At 41.8% G+C, this 19,899-nt stretch overlaps 1 protein-coding gene across 1 annotated transcript; it reads left to right on the top strand.

Annotated features, from left to right (window-relative positions):
* The first annotated feature begins 1,367 nt into the window (after positions 1-1,367).
* BRK1 (BRICK1 subunit of SCAR/WAVE actin nucleating complex) lies at positions 1,368-9,853 on the top strand. Its single transcript, XM_034996823.1, has 3 exons — positions 1,368-1,564; positions 8,888-8,970; positions 9,203-9,853. The coding sequence occupies exons 1-3, from the start codon at positions 1,447-1,449 to the stop codon at positions 9,227-9,229; spliced, it is 228 nt and encodes a 75-aa protein (XP_034852714.1). The 5' UTR covers positions 1,368-1,446; the 3' UTR covers positions 9,230-9,853.
* Positions 9,854-19,899: the final 10,046 nt, after the last annotated feature.

Here is a 19,899-nt window from a genome sequence, read left to right as displayed (position 1 = left end):
AATCAACTGGTGAAGATCCACCACTTAATTGACTGTGTGACCTTGAACTTCAGTTTTCTCATCTGTAAAATGAGAAGCCTCTTCCTGATTTCCTTTCACAGGGTTTGTGAGGGTTCAGTGAGGTAATAGCTATAAAAGCAGCTTTATAGCTTGTAAAATCTCATACCAGAGTAAAGGGCTGTTAGTAAAGATTTCTTCCCAGCTACTGCTAGAAGCAATCCGTTGAACATTTTTTTTAATAAAAGGCATGTATTGCACAAAGCAGATTGTAAAAATTCTCTTAAACAAAAATAAAATTGGGGCGCCTGGGTGGCTCAGTCTTTAAGTGTCTGCCTTCGGCTCAGGTCATGATCCTAGGGTCCTGGGATCGAGCCCTGCATCGGGCTCCCTTGCTCCGCGGGAGGCCTGCTTCTCCCTCTCCCATCCCCTCTGCTTATGTTCCCTCTCTCGCTATGTCTGTGTCAAATAAATAAAGATCTTAAAAAAATAAAATAAAATTGTCCATAATTCCACTACCTTAACAAACCAGACATTGGCATCTTTCATATACCCTTCTTGTCCTCAAGCAGACATAATTTTCATATAGTTGCAATTAAAGAGAATTTTGTATTTTTTTCCCCTTCAGCTTATCATGTATGTTGTCATAGTGTTCATAATTACTATTTAAATGACTGCATGATATTGCCGTAGGAGGCTGTACCATTGTTTAGCCATCCCCAACTATGGAGATATAGTTGTTTTGTTTTTTTAAATAGATAATGTTACAAAGAGCACCTTTGTGCTTAAAGTGTCTTTTTTTTTTTTTTTTCTTTTTCAACGATTTTCTCAATGAAATGATTAGGTCAAAAAAGTTTGAATTTTTTGACAGTTCTTGCTATCAACTTACAAATTTCCTAAAGGAGTTGTGCCAGTTTACAGTGCGACCAGTTATTTAGGGGCCTATCAATTTTCCCTCAGCCTCTCCATCACTGGGTATTATTGTTAAAAAAAATAATAATAATACTAACGTTTTGTTTATTTGATGACTGCAAGGTGGGGAATCATGTTGTGTTGTTGAAAGCCATTTTCAAAATGAGTTGTATTTAATGTGGCTTAATTGGCTACGCCCAACTGATTGCTGACACAGACCACAACCTTAGTTTGGAGCAGAGGACGCAGCGAGCGTCTCGTGGTCAAGCGCCCCCTAACGACCAAAACCGCCCGCGATGGGATATGTCGTGGGTAGGGGTGCCTCGGCGCGTGCGCACTCCATTTTCACCGTCGGGGTTTTTGCGACTTTTTTCAGGGGCGTGGGAGCAGAGCGAAAGGACTTGACATCGCGCAGGCGCATCACAATGCCCATGGATTCGTGGGTGCCAAGTAATGGGTGTGGGCTGGCGGCGCAGGCGCACTGGCCGGCTGGAGGGTCGGGGCGCCTGCGCAGTGGCTCCTCGTCAGGCGGCAGCCATGGCGGGTCAAGAGGATCCGGTACAGCGGGAGATTCACCAGGACTGGGCGAACCGGGAATACATAGAAGTCATCACCAGCAGCATCAAGAAAATCGCGGACTTTCTCAACTCGTTTGGTCAGCGGGCGAGCAGGGGGAGGTGGGGGTGGGTAGGAGGCCACTCAGGCAGTTTGGCGAGGGCGCTGAGAAGCTTTGAAGGGGCTTTCTCTGGGAGCCCTCGGCCCTAGCTGGTTTTCGCGTCCTCCGGACCCCACCCTCCGCCTCTCGCCCTGACCCTCAGCCTCCACTGGGCAGTCCCTGTGGGGTTCTCCTGCGCCAGGCTGAGCTCATCGGCTTCATTGCCCTCACCCCAGATCCATTAACAGGTCCTTCCTTTTCCCAGACTCTTCAGGCAGCTCCATCCACAGTCTTGTCTTCTCTTCGGTAGCCTCCCTGCTTCCTTTGTAACCCGCTACCATTCCCGTTCTCACTTTGCACTCAGAGTGCGCCTTTCCGAATGCAACCACAGCCGTGTCGCTGCCTTGTGTAAGTTTCTTGACGGTTCCTCATCATTTTCAGGATCTCTTAAGCGCCATACCTTTTAGTCGCCCATTCCCGTCTCCCGTTTTTGCTGCCCTGAGAGTGGTAGGAGATGAGGTCAGAGGTAAGGTCCAGATTATGTAAGGACATGGAGAGCCCTGTATTGCTGGTATCTAGCCGACAGTACGTGTTACTTCTGCTTCTAGCAAAATCTTTCCTAGGCATGGCCTGTTTGTAACAGTCTTCAATTCTTTCTGCTTTGTTCCGTATCCTTCTGGACAGCAAGCCTTAACAAAGACTCCCATCCCATGTTCTCCAAGTGTTTCTTTAACAGAACTGGGCACTGGGTAGACTTACTTAAGCAATCACAAGGTGTAAGGATGACATCTAGTGATCTTTTTCCAACTAGTGTGCTTCTGTTCCACTAATTCAGCAACAAGCAATTAAGATTAAGTAGGGGAAACTGATGTATTAAAAAAAGATTTAAAATGAATTATTTTCCAGCCGGAGGACTGATGCATCCTGAGGAGTAAGGTAACAGAACATGAATTTTCTTGGAAAGCATCAGCAAGGAGACCAGATCTCAGTACAAGGCTCTCAGGCACTCTGGAAGATACAGAATAGGAATCATTTCCTGCTTTCAAGGAATTTCTATCTTGAAGATGAAATAATGACAGTTTCAGAACATTGGTTTTGTATTAATCTATTTACTTACAAAGTGTATAAGACTATAATCTTAGTATGATGGATTTTCTCACCAGGGAATGAAGGTGAGGGTAGTATTAATGAGAGAATAGTATAAATATGTATGTCATTGATACATATTCACACACATAACTTGGTATAGAGGTTGTAATAGGGAACGGTGGTCAACAAACATAGATCTCATAGTATCTTGAAATAGTTTGAGTGAAGGAGTATGGTTTAGTGAAAAAGAGATGGATTTGGAGACAGGAGCCTCAAGTTCAGAGGCTAGATTAATTGATTTCAGTGAACTGAAGACATTAAGAAATACTGAACCTATTTACCCTGCTATTCAGATAGTCTGGTTTCCTCAGAGAGTTTTTCTTTTCCTAAGTTCTGTGCAAACTTTTTTGATGTTCTCATAATTGGTTTCTCCTGCTTTTCTGGAGAGCTGAACTATTATTGGAGGTTGTTCACAGCATTCTTTACTCATAACGTTCCTTCAGAGGAAGGGCCAGAGAAGAGAAACCAAAATACTGCATACTAGGGGAAGGATGGAATGATGAGAAGATCACAGCTTTGAGATTTGGCTTAGTCAGGAGAGGCAGTGGAAAGTAGTTGGAAAAATCACCAACATGGAGAGTTTTAACCTTAAAAAGCAGAATTAAAAGACTTCACCTTTCTGGTAGGATCTGATATATATACACACAGACTATCCAAGTAAAGTATTAAGAACATCAGTTAAATCAGTAAAGCATCTAAAATAACAAGTCAAGGGGCTCCTCGGGGGTCATTCGGTTAAGCTTCTGACTCTTGGTTTTGGCTCCGGCTCTGGTAGTGATCTCAGTGTTGTGAGATGGAGCCCTGATTTGGGCTCCTGCTCAGTGCCGAGTCTGCTTGAGATTCTCTCTCCCTCTGCCCCTTCCACTCCTGTGTGCTCTCTGTCTCTCAAATAAGTGAATAAATCTTAAAAAAATAAGTTAAGCTGGGGCTGTTTTTCAAAATTTAAAAGTGATCTAGTATCTCAATCCCCCACATTTGGATCTGGGTAATGTAATAACTTCATTTCTGAGCACTGAATTGTATTAATAACCTTTTTTTTTTTTTTTAAGATTTATTTATTTGAGAGCGTGAGCAAGACTGAGCGGGTGTGGAGCAGAGGGAGAGGGAGAGATAGTCTGAAGCAGACTCTGCTGAGTGCAGAGCCCGATGCCGGGCTCTGTCTCACGCCCCTGAGATCATGACCTAAGCCAAAATCAGGATTTGCACCACCCAGGTGCCCCTGTATTAAGAAACTTTTAATTCACATACATTTATCTTTGACATAAATCTTGGCATATTACAGTCACTAGATTTATGGCAGGTGAGTCTTGGAACTGACCAAAAATTAGAGTTTGAGCTTAGGATTTGCAGAGGAGAAATGTCTCTTCTCTTGCTTTATAAGCAAGGAAATACCAGCACTGAAATTTTACCAAATGTGTGAGTCACATTTTATGATCAAACAGAGAATAAAGACTTTTCTTTTTGAGATTTCCAACATGTCCTAGACTGAGGAAATAGTCACACAGAATTCCAGTCTTACAGAGCCAGAAGGATGGCCCCAAGGATTGCTGCCATTTTCAAAGAGCTCCCAAGGGTGCCTGGGTGGCTCAGTCAGTTAAGCGGCTGCCTTCGGCTCAGGTCATGATCCCGGGGTTCTAGGATCGAGCCTGCATTGGGCTCCCTATTGGGCTCCCTGCTCTGCAGGAAGCCTGCTTCTCCCTCTCCCACTCCCCCTGCTTGTGTTCCCTCTCTGGCTGTCTCTCTGTCAAATAAATAAATAAAAATCTTTAAAAAAGAAAAGAAAAGAAAATGGCAGCATTCCTACAGTCCTTACCCTGAGCACAGAGTCTGTGTAGGCCATGTGCTTTGGAGAGGTAACTGTTTTTCCAAGATAACTAGTGACTTTCTGAACAGCTTTTACCCTCAGATTTCTTCCAACTGGTGAGAGTGATTATATTCATGGGCCACCTGAACCTGAGGCCCCACAAATCATAAGGCAGTGATAACCTCCTAACACTAGACCTGTTCTGTACCTTGAATTGGTGGAGTTTCTAAAAACAGATTGTCACAGATGATAGCTTTTAATTTTTATACCATTTTATCTGATTCTAAAACTAATATGTGCAGAGAAGTGTAACAAAAATAATAAATGTGGTTATTTTTAAATGTCAGTTTTTATACTTAGCCAACAAGTATAGCATGTCTGTCATGATCCCAGCTATGTGTCACATCCTCTGAGAAAGGAATAAATAAGAATAAATGGACATGGTAGCCACTCCTGAGAAATTTAGAATTCTGTTAGAGAAGTAAGCCTTAATGGCAACAATTCAAGAGAATGACAGTGTTGATTTTTGTAGGCTAAGGTTATGTGCATTAAGGGTTCAGAGGAGCTGATAACTGGCATTTGTCAGCAGTGGTAATGGATACACACCATCAAGCATCCTGACAAGGACAGTTAGTATCTTCATTTAAGTCTGGTGATAGGGGCGCCTGGGTGGTTCAGTCGGTTAAGCGTCTGCTTTCAGCTCTGGTCATGATCCCCGGGATTCTGGGATGGAGCCCCGCATTGGGCTCCCTGCTCAGCGGGGAGCCTGCTTCTCCTTCTCTCTGGCCCCTGCTCATGCTCGCGCTCTCTCTCTCAAATAAATAAGTAAAATCTTTAAAAAATATATATAAGTCTGGTGATAATATACTCTTAAATGCACTCTGGTTTCAGATTTTTTCAGCTGCTGAATGCTTTCCCAGTGTTTTGCTTGAGTCAGTATGTATTCTTGGGATCTGAAATATGATCAAAGTTTCTGTAGTTCAACATTTTATATTTCTCAACAGTACTTATCCATTTAGGCCAGTAATATACTGTTGTTCTTAGATTCTGATTCATTACCAGATTGACAGAGCTAGAACAGAACAGCCATCCAGGAAGGAACCCTCCCTCTCACCACTCCACCCCTGCAGATAATTTTGGCACGTCTCTTTTTATGGGAAATGACAGGTTGTTAGTGATAACATTCATGCTCTTACTGAATAGCATACGTAATATGCCTTTGAGCTTCTAAAAACCAGATTGAAAGAGACATGGTCCTGTTGGGCAGTCCTGGCAGTGGTGGAAGTGTATCTAGGAAAAAGAGGGTACTGAGTTCCTTCTACTCAAGCTAGATCTAGGAATTAGAAGAAGCAGCCTAGGAGATAAACAACACGATTTAAAAGAAAAATGAAGAATGTCCAGAATAGGTGAATCCACATAGATAGATTAATGGTTGCCAGGGGTTGGGATGAGGCTGAATGGGAATGACTGCTAATTGGTACAAGGTTTCATGTAGGGATTATGAGGATGTTCTAAAATTAGATTATGATGATGGGTGCACAACTCTATTCTAAAAACCATTGAATTGTATACTTCAAGTAAGTGAACTTCATGATATATACATTAATATATCAGTAAAGCTTTTTTTTTTTTTAAAGATTTTATTTATTTATTTGACAGAGAAAGACACAGCGAGAGAGGGAACACAAACGGGGAGTGGGAGAGGGAGAAGCAGACTCCCTGCCGAGCAGGGAGCCCGATGCGGGACTCGATCCCGGGACTCCAGGATCATGACCTGAGCCGAAGGCAGTCACTTAACCAACTGAGCCACCCAGGCGCCCAGTAAAGCTATTTTTAAAAAATAATGAAGAGTAGCAGTGAAGATGGGTGGGTGGGAGAGGATCTAGTATGGCAAAAAGAAAAAAAGGAACCAGAAAGTGGAAGAGTTGAGCTATAAGCAGATTTTAAGAGATGTGGGGAATAGACTACAACTCCAGAGGTTCATAAAGGTGGTAGCGGGGTGTGTGGTGGGAGAGTAGCATCCTGGGCAGAAGGGAACTGGGCTCCGAACTCAGCTGTGCTATTGTTTTGTCCCATCAGTTATCCAAGATGGGCCTTGGCTTCCCCTTGTAGAATTAGTGGAGTCACACTAGAGCCAATTTTTTGTTTCACTAACATACCAGAATCCATAATTTTTTTCTGAAAAACATCTCTATGCCAGACAAGATACTTGTTATAAAAATTAATAAGAGGCAGTATTTGAGTAATTGATTTTAGCCCAGTGAAGTGGGCTTTGATTAACTCATTCTAGTGGCGTAACAAACATGTAAAAAAAAAGATAAATTACAAGTACATAAGTACATTTGTCTAGGTAGCAGGAATATTTCCTATGTTAAATATTCAAACTTGTAATTTTTTTTTTTAATGAGTTAAAAAGATGCCTTATTTTTTGTTTTTTGTTTTTTTCTTTTTAAAGATTTTATTTATTTGTTTGACAGAGAGACACAGCGAGAGAGGGAACACAAGCAGGGGGAGTGGGAGAGGGAGAAGCAGGCTTCCCACAGAGCAGGGAGCCCGATATGGGGCTCGATGTGGGGCTCGATCCCAGGACCCTGGGATCATGACCCGAGCCGAAGGAAGATGCTTAGTGACTGAGCCACCCAGGCGCCCTGCAAACTTGTAATTTTTAATGGCCATTTTAATAGTCTTTCATAAATATACCGTACTTTATGAAACCATTCCTAAGTAATAGTGGTGAACATTCTTGTTTGTTAAATCTGTATCCAAAGGGAGAAATGATAACCTAAGACGAAGCACATAAGTAATTTATAAACTAGAAATTCAACCATAAATGTACAGCAGAATTATATGCCTCTGGCAGAGACCTCTCAGAGGTCCAATTTGAACTGAGCCTTGAAGGAGAATGTTTAGAAAGGCAAGATGAATAAGATGCAGACATGAAGAAGTGAAAGTTGAGGCAAGAGGATTTGTCAAATGGATGTGGACATGCTTTTGCATAACAGGGAAGAGATGAAAAGTTGTGAGCTAAGTGTTAAATCATTGTGAGTGGGAGAGTGTCTCGGAGAAAGGATATTTTAGACTTAAAAAGTGAAGGTTGTTGAGGATGACCAAACAACGGTATTGAAGGAAGTAATAGGAAATCTTGAGCATGCCCAGAAACATTTTTCTCCTGTTAAGAATGGTTAGGGAAAGAGTAGTCAAGTGGTTTCTCTTAGAGAAGTTTGCAGAGGAAAAGGTATTAATTTAGGGGAGATCTGGGTTTCATTTTGGATGAGTGGTGAAAGAAGGTTGGAAAAGGAAAAGGAAGAAAAGAAATTTTGCTGTTTTCCACAGATGGAATGTGGGCTCCACAGGGTATTTGATGTTCTCCCAAGTTTTCTCTCATGCTGACGTGCCTGCGCAGATATTGATGACACATTAAGTACCTTCCTAGAGCAAAAGCAATGATGAGGCTTCTGTGAGCTCAGAAACATGGACGCCTTCCCTCCTCTCCTGCTTTCGTGGCCTCTGTTTTTCTTCCCTGTTGAGATTATTTTCTTCCTCTTGTCACTTCCCCTCTCTTGAAACTCTTGGTTTGTCTATTAGCAAATAGCCGTCTGTAGAGTTTTGGTGTGTTTTCTATTGCTGCCATAACAAATTACCATAAATGTAGCCGCTTTTGTCATACAAGTTTATTATTTTATAGTTGTGTGGTTTGGAAGTCCAACATCACTGGGCTAAAATCAAGGTGTCAGCAGGGCTGCCTTCCTTTCTGGAGACTTTAGGAGAGGATCTGTTTCCTTGCTCATTGGGTTGGTGGCAGAATTTGGTTTCTTGTGGCTGTAGGACTGAAATATGTTTCCTTGCTGGCTGTCAGCTGAGAGCTGTTTCCAGCTTCTCAGTGTCTCTGGCATCTTTTGGCTCATGGCCTCCTTCCTCCATCTTCAAAGCCAGCCATAGCAGGTTGAGTTCCCCTCACACACTTTGAATCTCTTCTTCTTCTTCCTCTACCTTTCCTCGGTCTATCTCTCCCTACATTTATGGATTTGTGATTAGATAATCCAGGATCTCAAGGTCCTTAACCTGAATCACATCTGAAAAGTCCCTTTTGTCATGTAGGATACATACTTACAACTTCAGGGATTAGGGCATGGACATCTTTGGAGGTCGTTATTCTCTGCCTACCACCGTTGGTAGGAAGTTCAGCAGATCCATTCTAAGCATATGTGCTCCTAATATAATTCTCACTTCTTCTCCATTCCCTTGCTTTGCTCACCTGCTCCTGCTTGTGCTCTGCATGATGTATCATTCCTCTTCATCAGTTAGGGGCTGTGTGTGTGTGTTTGTATTTGGAATGACATTAATCCTGAACATCAGTCTCCTTTTACCAGATATGTCTTGTCGTTCAAGACTTGCAACACTAAACGAGAAATTGACAGCCCTCGAACGGAGAATAGAGTACATTGAAGCACGGGTGAGTATGTCAGGGAAGGTACTGAGGCTAGGCAAGGGCTTTGCAGAGAGAATGAGCATTTCCACTTGTTGCTGAAACAAACCTGGAAGCAGTAACAGGCTTAGAAGTTAATGAACCAGGTTTCTGGGGCTCCAGAGCTATTGTCTTTTCTACCACTCCCTACTACCTAGGATCTATAAAAAGATTTTTTTAATACTTTTGAATTTATCTAATTGTCAGTTTCCTTTGACAGGTGACAAAAGGCGAGACCCTCACCTAGAACTACACCATGCTGCTGCTGGGAAGCTGCTTTACGGAATACAGGCCAACGTGGGAAAGGCCCCAGCAGCCTCAGCTCCTTCCTCTCTCCTTAAAGAGCAACAGGGCTTATTCTTGTTTTTCTTTTTTCAAAAGCGTGGCCTTTGGGCTCTGCCGTGTACATCAGTGTGTGATATGGCATGTGGGAAGACGTCCCGGGGAGCTCTTGGAACCAACATTCGGCATTTTATCTTTTTAAGTAACATTTTGTAGAACTGTTCGTCAGTGTATTTGAGGCGCTCCGAGCCAAACGCCTGGGACTCTTCGTCAAGGTCCTCCCCACCTCTCTTTCTCTCTCTCTCTCTGACTTTCCTTACAGCTCTCATTGCCTCTGCATCGATTCTATAAATAGTCTTTGTCTCCTTTCCACCTTTGGTGGGGGATGCGAGGCAGTCCTGGCTGAGACACATACGCCCTGGCAAGGTGGCCACCAGAGAATGTTGTTCCTAACCCACCAGTTTCTTGTCCTTTTGGGGAGGTCAAGGCCAGGCCCCCACTTGGCTTGAAGGGACATTTTCAGAATTTTCTTTTTGTCACTTGGGGTGTCTTTGCCTCTCATATTGCCCTAATAAACTCCTCAACTTTATTTGACTGCTGTGCTTGTGGTGGGGAGAGGCACTAGAGATGGGGCTCACCCATTCCACAGAAAGCGGACATGTGGGATTATTATTCTAATGTAAAACTTTCAGATATATCTCTTTGATGAAAGCCTAGGTGGCTTACCAGCCGGAGGGGGCCTCCCCCCATGTTTGGACTTTGAGCTGACTAATTCATCCTGGGAGTCATTTGGTCATTCAGCAGACATTTATCAAGTACTTACTATGTAGGCACATTATGCTCCAGTAAAAGATAAGCATTGAATCAGGCATGATGCTTACAGTCTATTGGAATAGCAGCGTCCACACAGTTTAACCGCAACCCAGGGCAGACTGTGAGTTTTATTCAGTAGAAGCTGTCTATTTCTTTTGAAAAGCAAATAGTTTAAGCAGAAGAGGCTAAAACTTTCCATTCTAGCCTTCAAAGCTTGCTATAAACTTATGCCACCCTACTTTTATTTTTTTATTTTTTTTTTAAAGATTTTATTTATTTATTTGAGACAGAGAGAATGACAGAGACAGCACATGAGAGGGGGGAGGGTCAGAGGGAGAAGCAGGCTCCCTGCTGAGCAGGGAGCCCGATGCGGGACTCGGTCCCGGGACTCCAGGATCATGACCTGAGCCGAAGGCAGTCGCTTAACCAACTGAGCCACCCAGGCGCCCTGCCACCCTACTTTTAAAGGCTTACTTCTTTTTTTTTTTTTTAAAGATTTTTTTTATTTATTTATTTGAGACAGAGAGAATGAGAGAGAGAGAGCACATGAGAGTGGGGAGGGTCAGAGGCAGAAGCAGGCTCCCTGCCGAGCAGGGAGCCCGATGCGGGACTCGATCCAGGGACTCCAGGATCATGACCTGAGCCGAAGGCAGTCGCTTAACCAACTGAGCCACCCAGGCGCCCAAAGGCTTACTTCCGTTTTAGTCATGTAGAAGTTGTCACACTACGTGCACACAGATTCCCCCCTATTCAAATCATATTTGCTATTTCAAGGCTAGCTCAAGTCAAACCTCTTCCAGAAAGATCTGGACTCGACTTTTTCATTCAGTACTGCCCTTTTCCTTTTCTCAGTCCCTCCCATCTCATCACGCCATGCTGACACTACACTTCAGCTCTGGATTGGATCTTTGTTGTGAGCTGTTCTCTGATGTAGTGCCTAGTACTACATGGTATAATTAGTATACATGAGCACCTTTTCCTCTACTGCCCAGCTGGGTGCCTTGCAGAAGGCAGGTGGTCAGTAAACACCAATTCAACTGACTTTAGAGCCCAAGCTGCTCCACATTGTCAGATATTTTTATTTCTTAAAGATTTTATTTATTTGACAGAGACACAGTGAGAGAGGGAACACAAGCAGGGGTAGTGAGAGAGGGAGAAGCAGGCTTCCCGCGGAGCAGGGAGCCCGATGCGGGACTCGGTCCCGGGACTCCAGGATCATGACCTGAGCCGAAGGCAGACGCTTAACAGCTGAGCCACCCAGGCACCCCTGTCCGATCTTTTTAGAACCTCTGCTTAGTCCTTTGGAAGACCACTTTAAATAGTACCTTCATTTAAAAATGGGATTTTACGGTGGAGACAAACCTGACATCCTTTCCTTTGGGAAGTGTTTTTGACATTACCAGCTTGTCGGTAGAGTGCTTCTAACAGTCACTTGAATTGATTATTCATAGTAGCTCAGTCCTTTCCAGGATGAAGTAAGTACTTCTAAAGTTCAAGTTTTAGGTCGTCTGGTGCTCCGCAGTCAATTTAGCAGACATTTATTGAGTTCCTGCTACATGCAAGGACTATACCATGAGATTGTGATAGGGGCAAAAGGGATGGTAACTAATATAAGCAGGAAAAAGCCTTCCTTTAATGAAATCACATTAATGAAAATGTTCAATAAATTCTTTGTGGTTGCATAGATGTCAATCTGTTAATTTAGTGATATCAAAGTAGCATCTCTAAAAAAGTCTAAGTAATACCATGTTGCGGATGGTAACCTGCTGGTTGTAAAGGAAACAACTGGTAACATTGGATGTGGGCAGCAAGTGAACCCAGCCTCCCTTCATCACACCTGGCACTTAAAGGTGTCAGAGTGCTTTTTTCTGTTATAACTCCCTTTATAGAATGAGGCCCTGGTTTGCACAAGGGTATGTAGTTGGTGTTGTCTATACTTTGAGTGTTACCATGTACTAGATGTGCTCATTGCTTTATGTATTTTATTTCATTTAATCCTCAGACTCTAAGGAAGTAGGCGTTCTTATCTCCCTGTAATAGGTGAGGAACTAGTTTAGAGAGGATAAAACTTGTCCAAAGTCCTAGGAAGTAAGGGAAGGGATTTGAATTTAGACCTACGTGACTCAGGCGGTTCTAACCATTCTATTCTGAATGTGGCAGAGTGAGATCTAAAATTTATTGTCTCATTCCTAGTTCAGTGCCCCTTCATTGTCCTCACCTGAGACCCTCTAAGCAATTACACAGCTCTGTTAGTCTTACACGTTTCCACCCTTTTGTGAAGAAGGCTTCATAGGTTGTCCTTGCTGTGTCTGGCAAACACAGTTTGCATTCATGTCTATGTTGTCTAGTTTCGCTTCCAACGGCTTCCTTTCTCTGAAGGTTTAAATTTTTTTTAAGATTATTTATTTATTTATTTGAGAGAGAGAGTGAGAAACAGCATGAGAGGGGAGAGGGTCAGAGGGAGAAGCAGGCTCCCCACTAAGCCGGGAGCCCGATGCAGGACTTGATCCCAGGACTCTGGGATCATGACCTGAGCCGAAGGCAGACGCTTAATCAACTGAGCCACCCAGGTGTCCTCTGAAGGTTTAATTTTATGCTGTATTTTCTGGAAGCTTTGCCTAAGGAATTTAATCCACTCTAGCACTTCCTCTAGCTATCTTTGGGTCAAGCCAAAGGAAGCAGCTACATCCCCCTTCTGAAAGGCCTTATTTGGTCGGGCTCCAGAAACTGGAATTTTACTCTTAAGTCATACACATCTTTGCTCACAGGTCATTGCAGTCCATAATGTTAGGCTAAACAACCATTTATTTTGTCCCCAAGGTGTCACTTCTTCAACTTAGAGAGTAATAGTTCTGAAATACTAACATTTTGTCCTTATTGAGGATGATAGTTATATTTTACATTTTATTTATTTTTTTAAATACAATTTTTTTTTAAAGATTTATTTGAGAGAGCAGAAGAGCATGAGCAGGGGGAGCAGCAGAGGGAGAGACAGACTCCCCACTGAGCAGGAAGCCCAATGCGGGGCTTGATCTCAGGGTTCTGGGATCATGACCTGAGCCAAAGGCAGACACTTAACCAACTGAGCCACCCAGGTGCTCTTATTTACTTATTTTTAAGTAATCTCTACATCCAACGTGGGGCTTGAACTCATGACCCTGAGATCAAGAGTTGCATGCTCTCCCAACTGAGGCAGTCAGATGTCCTTGATGTAAGTCAATTCTTAAAAGCCAAGGATGCCTGCTGAAAAGGGAAAAATCATCAGACCTACTATGTGAAGAGCACTAAGGTGAAAATACGGGAAATGAGAGGTTTATTTCTGGGAGATTAAAACTATAAAGTGTAAGCATTCATTCATTCCACAAATATTTATTGAGGGCTTACTATGTGCCGGGTACTGTGCTAAGCATTGAGAATATTGCAGAGAAGTCATGGTCTTGCCTTCACAGCACTTCAATGAGGGTCACACAATAATCTTGCACACACAAAAAATTACACATGGTGCTATGAAAGGCTGGAGATCGGATGATCAAGGAAGATGGTCCACAATTCTAATTAAAACATTCAGTCATGTGGAATAGACTCTAAGGGCAGAAGCAGGTGGAAATAGCAGGGTTCAGAGGGTTTCTTTTTAGTCAAAGATGAACTTCAGGAAGAAAGAAAAATAATCTATCAAATCTATTAAGTACCAGGCACTATACTAAGGATTCCACATGCTTTAAAGCTGTGTCATTATCTCCATTTTGAAATTAAAGAAACTGAAGCACATGTAAGGGTGTGAAAAGGGTGGTCAGAGGAGAGTGCTGGGTTAGAGAGGTTCATCATTTCCCGCCTTGGCGAAAATGATGACATGAGTTAATCTGAGGAGTCAGACAAACCTACAAAGGAACACCAGAGCCTGGGTGATTTTGCCATGGGCTCTCCTTGAAAGTACATTATACAAAGAGATGGTGTATCCTGATGGCCTCCAGCAGGGATGCGGACCTCCAGCTGTACTGAACATCAACAACGTGGAAACATTTGTGGAGGAAAACCCCAAGGAAAGACAGGACTTCCTGTTAAATTGCAATGACTCAGAGACATACTCGCATATGTGCTTCCAGTTTAGTGAAGTGAAACATACCAGTTTAGTATTACAGAAATGCCTACATCCATAAAGTGAGAACAGCTGTTTTTTTAAAAGAATTTTAGGTTCTTTTATTTTATTTTAAGATTATTTATTTATTTGAGAGAGAGAGAATGAGAGACAGAGAGCATGAGAGGGAGGAGGGTCAGAGGGAGAAGCAGACCCCCTGCCGAGCAGGGAGCCTGATGCGGGACTCGATCCCAGGACTCCAGGATCATGACCTGAGCCAAAGGCAGTCGCCCAACCAACTGAGCCACCCAGGCACCCGGGAGCAGCTGTTTAAATGCAGGCCTTAAGATAGGTATTACATCATTGCAAATAATATTTACAAAGATCATTTAAGAGGAAGGAAAACATGTTTAGGATATACCAAGTAAAAGTAAAACTACAGACTATATTGTTCTTACGCTACACTTTCCACTACGCAAAAACAAACATGGAGAGAAGAATAGAAGAAAATGCACCCAAATGTTTTAATACAACTGGTGATTTCTTTCCCCTTATACTTCCATGTCTTCTCTAAATTTTCCTTTAGGAGGATATATTTTGCCTTGTTTATATTTTGACCAGTTAAAAAATACGAAGAAGTATAATAAAGCAAACATTGATAATTTCACCATGTAAATTTAATAGTGTGCTGTCATATTTATATATATGTATTTTTTAAGAAAATACATGGTGAGTCTAAAATCCCCTTTAACTTCCACTCTGATTGCATTTCCCTCCTTCATCCCCAGGAGCAACAACTATCACAGGTTGGATGTGTATCTATCCAGCCTATATTTTCCCCTAAATTTATTTTATTTTATTTTATTTTTTAAAGATTTTATTTATTTGACAGAGAGAGACACACAGTGAGAGAAGGAACACAAGCAGGGGGAGTGGGAGAGGGAGAAGCAGGCTTCCCACTGAGCAGGGAGCCCAATGCAGGGCTCGATCCCAGGACCCTGGGATCATGACCTGAGCTGAAGGCAGACACTTAACGACTGAGCCACCCAGGTGCCCCCTAAATTTATTTTAAATTTACATATAGAATCCACATTTTGGTGTATAGATCTGAGTTTTGACAAAAGAGAGTCATGTAACCATCAGCACAATTAAGTTACAGAATATCCCATCATCCCCAAAAGACACTGTTACCAAACCCTACCTCCAGGCTTAAGCCTTGGCAACCACTGATCTGTCCTCTGTCCCTAGTTTTGCCTTTTCCAGAATGTCATGTAATGGAATCATACAATACGTAGCCTTTTGAGTCTGGCTTTTCACTTAGCATAATCAATTTGAGATTCATCCATGTTGTCCTATGTGTCAACAGCTTATTCCTTTTCATTGCCAAATGGTATTCCACCATCCACTCACCAACTGAAGGACATTGGAGTTATTTCCAGTTCTTAGCAATCGTCAATAAAGCTGCTATAAACATTTGCATACAGGTTGTGTGTGTGTGTGTGTGTGTGTGTGTGAACATAAGTTTTCATTTCTCCTAAGTGAGAATCATCTAGGAGTGAGATAGTTGGGTCAAATGGTAAGTGTATGTTTGGTTTCATGAGATGTTGCTAAACTGTTTTCCCAGAGTGGCTATTATCATTTTGCATTCTCACCAGCAATGCAGGAGTGTTCCAGTTGCTCCATGTCCCTGCCTGCACTTAGTACTATTAGGTTTTTTGTTCTTTTAAAAAGTTTTAGCTATTCTAATAGATCGGCTAGTGGTAACTCACTAAGGTTTTGATTTGTATTTCCTCAGTGACTAGCAATGTAGAATACCTTTTCATGGGCTTGTTTGCCATCCTCTTTGAGGGCCTTTGTCCATTTATTAGGTTTTCTTATTGTTGAATTTTGATAGTTCTTTTATCCAGGCCAATTTTTAGTGCTTCTCATATACTTGTATGTACCTATAATCTATATATGGTATCGTATTACTTGTACAATGGTAAAAAAAATTTTTTTTAAATAACCAAAAAACAAAAATACTTGATTCCCACAAACAAAATTTTGGCCTCTGAGGGGCACCTGGGTGGCTCAGTCGGTTAAGTGTCTACCTTCGGCTCAGGTCATGATCATAGGGTTCCTGGATCAAGCCACAGGTCAGGCTCCCTGCTTGGCAGGGAGTCTGCTTCTCCCTCTCCCTCTGCCTCTCTCCCTGGCTCATGTTCTCTCTCTCAAATAAATAAATAAATAAAATCTTAAATTAAAATAAAATTTTGGCCTATGATGTACTTCCTATCTAATAAAGTTGATATTGCATTGTTCCTTTATGTTCTGTTTTTCCTGAGGATTTTATGCAAATGTCATTTTGGTGTCCTTTGGATTACATGGGAAAATACAGTGAATAACGACTATGTTATACGCTCCAAGAGTAGAAATTATATGTCTGTTTCTGAACATTTTATCTCCACTGCCTCATGCACAGTAGACATACAATGTATTTAATGCTAATAAACAACTTCTGAGGCAAAATGTCAAAGTCAAAATGAATTATTTATTGAATTGGACATTATACTTTAAAAAAAGACATATTAATGTTTCCCCTTATAATGCATTTATTGTCCATGTGTACTCCTTTTTTTTTTAAGGTTTTATTTTTAAGTAATCTCTACACCCAACATGGGGCTCAAACTCATAACCCTGAGATCAAGAGTCCCATGCTCCCCCGACCGAGCCAGCCAGGCATCCCTGTCCATGTGTACCCTTAAAGTCACAATGGGATTATCACATTAAATGAGTTCAGATTTGGGGATAAAATGATCTCAATTCAAAATTGTGTTATATGAATATATATACATTCTTTGTACTATCCTTAAATTTTTTCCACAAACCTGAAACTTGTTTCACAATGAAATTATTTTTCAAATATGTTATGGGTGGGGGATGCAGATTAAGGCACAATACGAACCTCATACTTGGTAGTCTCAACAAACCCAAAGGCGCCAAAAGAACCAAAGGAAACCCTGCCTCAGAGTTTTTCAGTGCAAACATTGATGCCAATGGGTAACACTTAGTGAAACGTGGCAGTTGCCCTTTTGCTCTGTCAGGTTGTACATGAGATCCAAGGAGAGGCTGATAAAGGGCCAGCATTGCACAGAAAACAGAAAACTGATGTGGGAGTCCTTGAATAGCTCTGCACTGATTGGGACTAAGGAGACCTGGGTTTTAGTTTTGGCTTGGCCACCAGCTAGGTGGGTGGGCATGTCACACAAACTGTCCAGGCTCGTTTATTCATTTCTAAAATAGCAACAGTAGACTAGATTACTGCCTAAAATTCTTTTTCACCTTAAAGCTGTTTTATTTCTAGCTAATCTTAATCTTTGGACAATTTAGTATACAGGTTAGCTTTTCTTCAAAAAATAAATCTGAGAGCCCTAAATCAGTCTGATTTTCTTGTATAATCTACCTAACGGCTACAACTGCCTTTAGAAAGCGCTGTATTTTCGTAGTTACTAATGGCACCAGCTGTCTGCAAGCTGCCAGCGTAAGTCCCAACTCACATTCTCCAAAGCCAAGTTTGGGCAAATGTTTTCTCGTATGCAACAGTATGAAACTGAGTGCAAATGCTGGGAAGGAGCCTGGAGAAGAACAAGGGGCTTTCTGTCCCACTCAGCATGGCCTACAGTAGCAAATACTGTTTACAAACATGGCTTCAGCTTCATGAAATAAAGGTAGAAAATTCAAAGTACTGGGTAACAAGAGCAACATAACAGAACTTGGTACATCTCTAATGCCAAAAACATCAGTTCCCCATTTCTTCCTGCTTCTGAAATTGAGGTCAAGTTTAGTTTTTCAAGAGATCGAAAACTGCTTTATTATCAAGAGATTTGTAATCCATTTATGCCTAATAGCTCACTGGCTCAAACCCCTTACTTTTTAGTTTTTTAATAAATATGCAAATTAAACAAAATTACAGGGTAGAAAACATTTCCAAGTATTATAAAGAGGTTCTCTTGAAGGTTCTTATGGATGGCTGAGAGAAGATTCATCATATTTAGCTTATTTCCCACTCACATTAGAAAATATGAAAGTCCGGGGTGCCTGGGTGGCTCAGTTGGTTGGGCGACTGCCTTCGGCTCAGGTCATGATCCTGGAGTCCCGGGATCGAGTCCCACATCGGGCTCCCTGCTCAGCAGGGAGTCTGCTTCTCCCTCTGACCCTCCCCCCTCTCATGTGCTTGCTCTCTCTCATTCTCTCTCTCAAATAAATAAATAAAATCTTTAAAAGAAAATATGAAAGTCCTTCAGAATTATCCTTCTTTCCTTATGAAATCTTAAGGAAAAGAAGAGAGACACCATGTGGATAACTTCCCTATGTCTAACCTTAGAAGAAGAAAATGAACTCCATCTAATTTTTTATTATGACGAGATGACTGAGAACAATCTGAATTTAGCAAATCTGGGCATATTTAACCCCTCTGAAACTCAGTCTTCTTACAGTTTGGGTCAAAATAACTAACCTGTCAACACCTTAGTTTTGTTATAAGGCTTAAACATTACAGTTTTAAAAAAAGAAAATAGAAAGATTTAGTAAATGTAGATTAAAATGTAATTGTACGTAACTGTGCTTGTGCGCATGCTCTCTTTCTCTCTCTCGCTGTCAAATAAATAAAATCTTTAAAATAAATAAATAGGGGCGCCTGGGTGGCTCAGGCAGTTAAGCGTCTGCCTTCGGCTTGGGTCATAATCCCTGGGTCCCGGGACTGAGTCCCAGGTTGGGCTCCTTGCTCAGCAGGGAGCCTGCTTCTCCCCCTCCCTCTACCTCTGCCCCTACCCTCCGACTCATGCTAGTGCACTCTCTCTCTCTCAAATAAATAAAATCTTTAAAAAAATAATAAATAAATAAATAAACTTAAAAACATTTTTAAAAAGGGAATTGACTTAGGTAATTATATCTCAATAAGACTGGGGGCAAAAAGGAACTGATTTAGTTGTTTGCATTACAAAAGTAATAAAACTACATCTAGAAGATGGGGTTGGGGGAATAATTACATGTATTTTGCATAAAGGTCATCACACTACACATACAATTTGATAGCTTTTCCTACTATATTTTTATTCATTTCCATATCCTAAATAAGCTTTCCCTCACTTTAATGGGGTTGCCATTTTCCAACATGGTTTGTGAAGAAGTTTGCATCACTCTTTCCTGTCAGGCAGTCGAAGAAACTGAAATGAGGTTGCTCAGATGGGCCATCAAACATCTAAAATCATAGATCTAAACCTCTTCTGCTTTTGCAGATTTGATTGAGAACATCTGCCCAGGGGTGTAGCTAAACACAAAACAAAAAAGTTTACTTGTCCCTTCTCCCTCTGCCATTTCTTTTAAATATTGGGGCCATTATACTGGGCTATGAGCTTAAATCTATGTCCCTCTTTGGCTTGGGCCTCCAGGTGGATTTTCAGTAAATGTTAGGTCTGTAAGAGTGCTGGGCTTGGAGGCAATGGGTATAAAATCAATGAGAAGCAAACTGGATTGGGAGATCTGTCTATGAGCCATTGTTTGACATCCAACGTGGATATTTGTCTGATGGGACATGGGAAAGGAAAGCTAAGAACTGTTAGGTCCATTCTTCAAAGTCCATCCCAGATATAACTCTTCCTGGGAAGCCTTGCCCAGCAAACCACTTTACACCTTGCTCTTTTACAACCAATATCATACTCTAACAATATGTCTTGTATGCTTGCCCAGTAGCCTGTGAGAGTTTTCAG

The sequence above is a fragment of the Mirounga leonina genome, unplaced genomic scaffold, assembly GCF_011800145.1.
Source record: "Mirounga leonina isolate KUSES-001 unplaced genomic scaffold, KU_Mleo_1.0 Mir_94, whole genome shotgun sequence".
Taxonomy (NCBI): domain Eukaryota; kingdom Metazoa; phylum Chordata; class Mammalia; order Carnivora; family Phocidae; genus Mirounga; species Mirounga leonina.
Note: the sequence above shows the minus strand (reverse complement) of the source record. Positions and strands in the feature narration are given on the sequence as shown.

Coding starts and splice junctions, on each gene's coding strand:
- BRK1 (XM_034996823.1), top strand. CDS start 1,447: ATGGCGGGTCAAGAGGATCCGGTACAGCGGGAGATTCACCAGGACTGG. Junction 1,565..8,887: donor GGACTTTCTCAACTCGTTTG/GTCAGCGGGCGA, acceptor TCCTTTTACCAG/ATATGTCTTGTCGTTCAAGA. Junction 8,971..9,202: donor TAGAGTACATTGAAGCACGG/GTGAGTATGTCA, acceptor TTCCTTTGACAG/GTGACAAAAGGCGAGACCCT.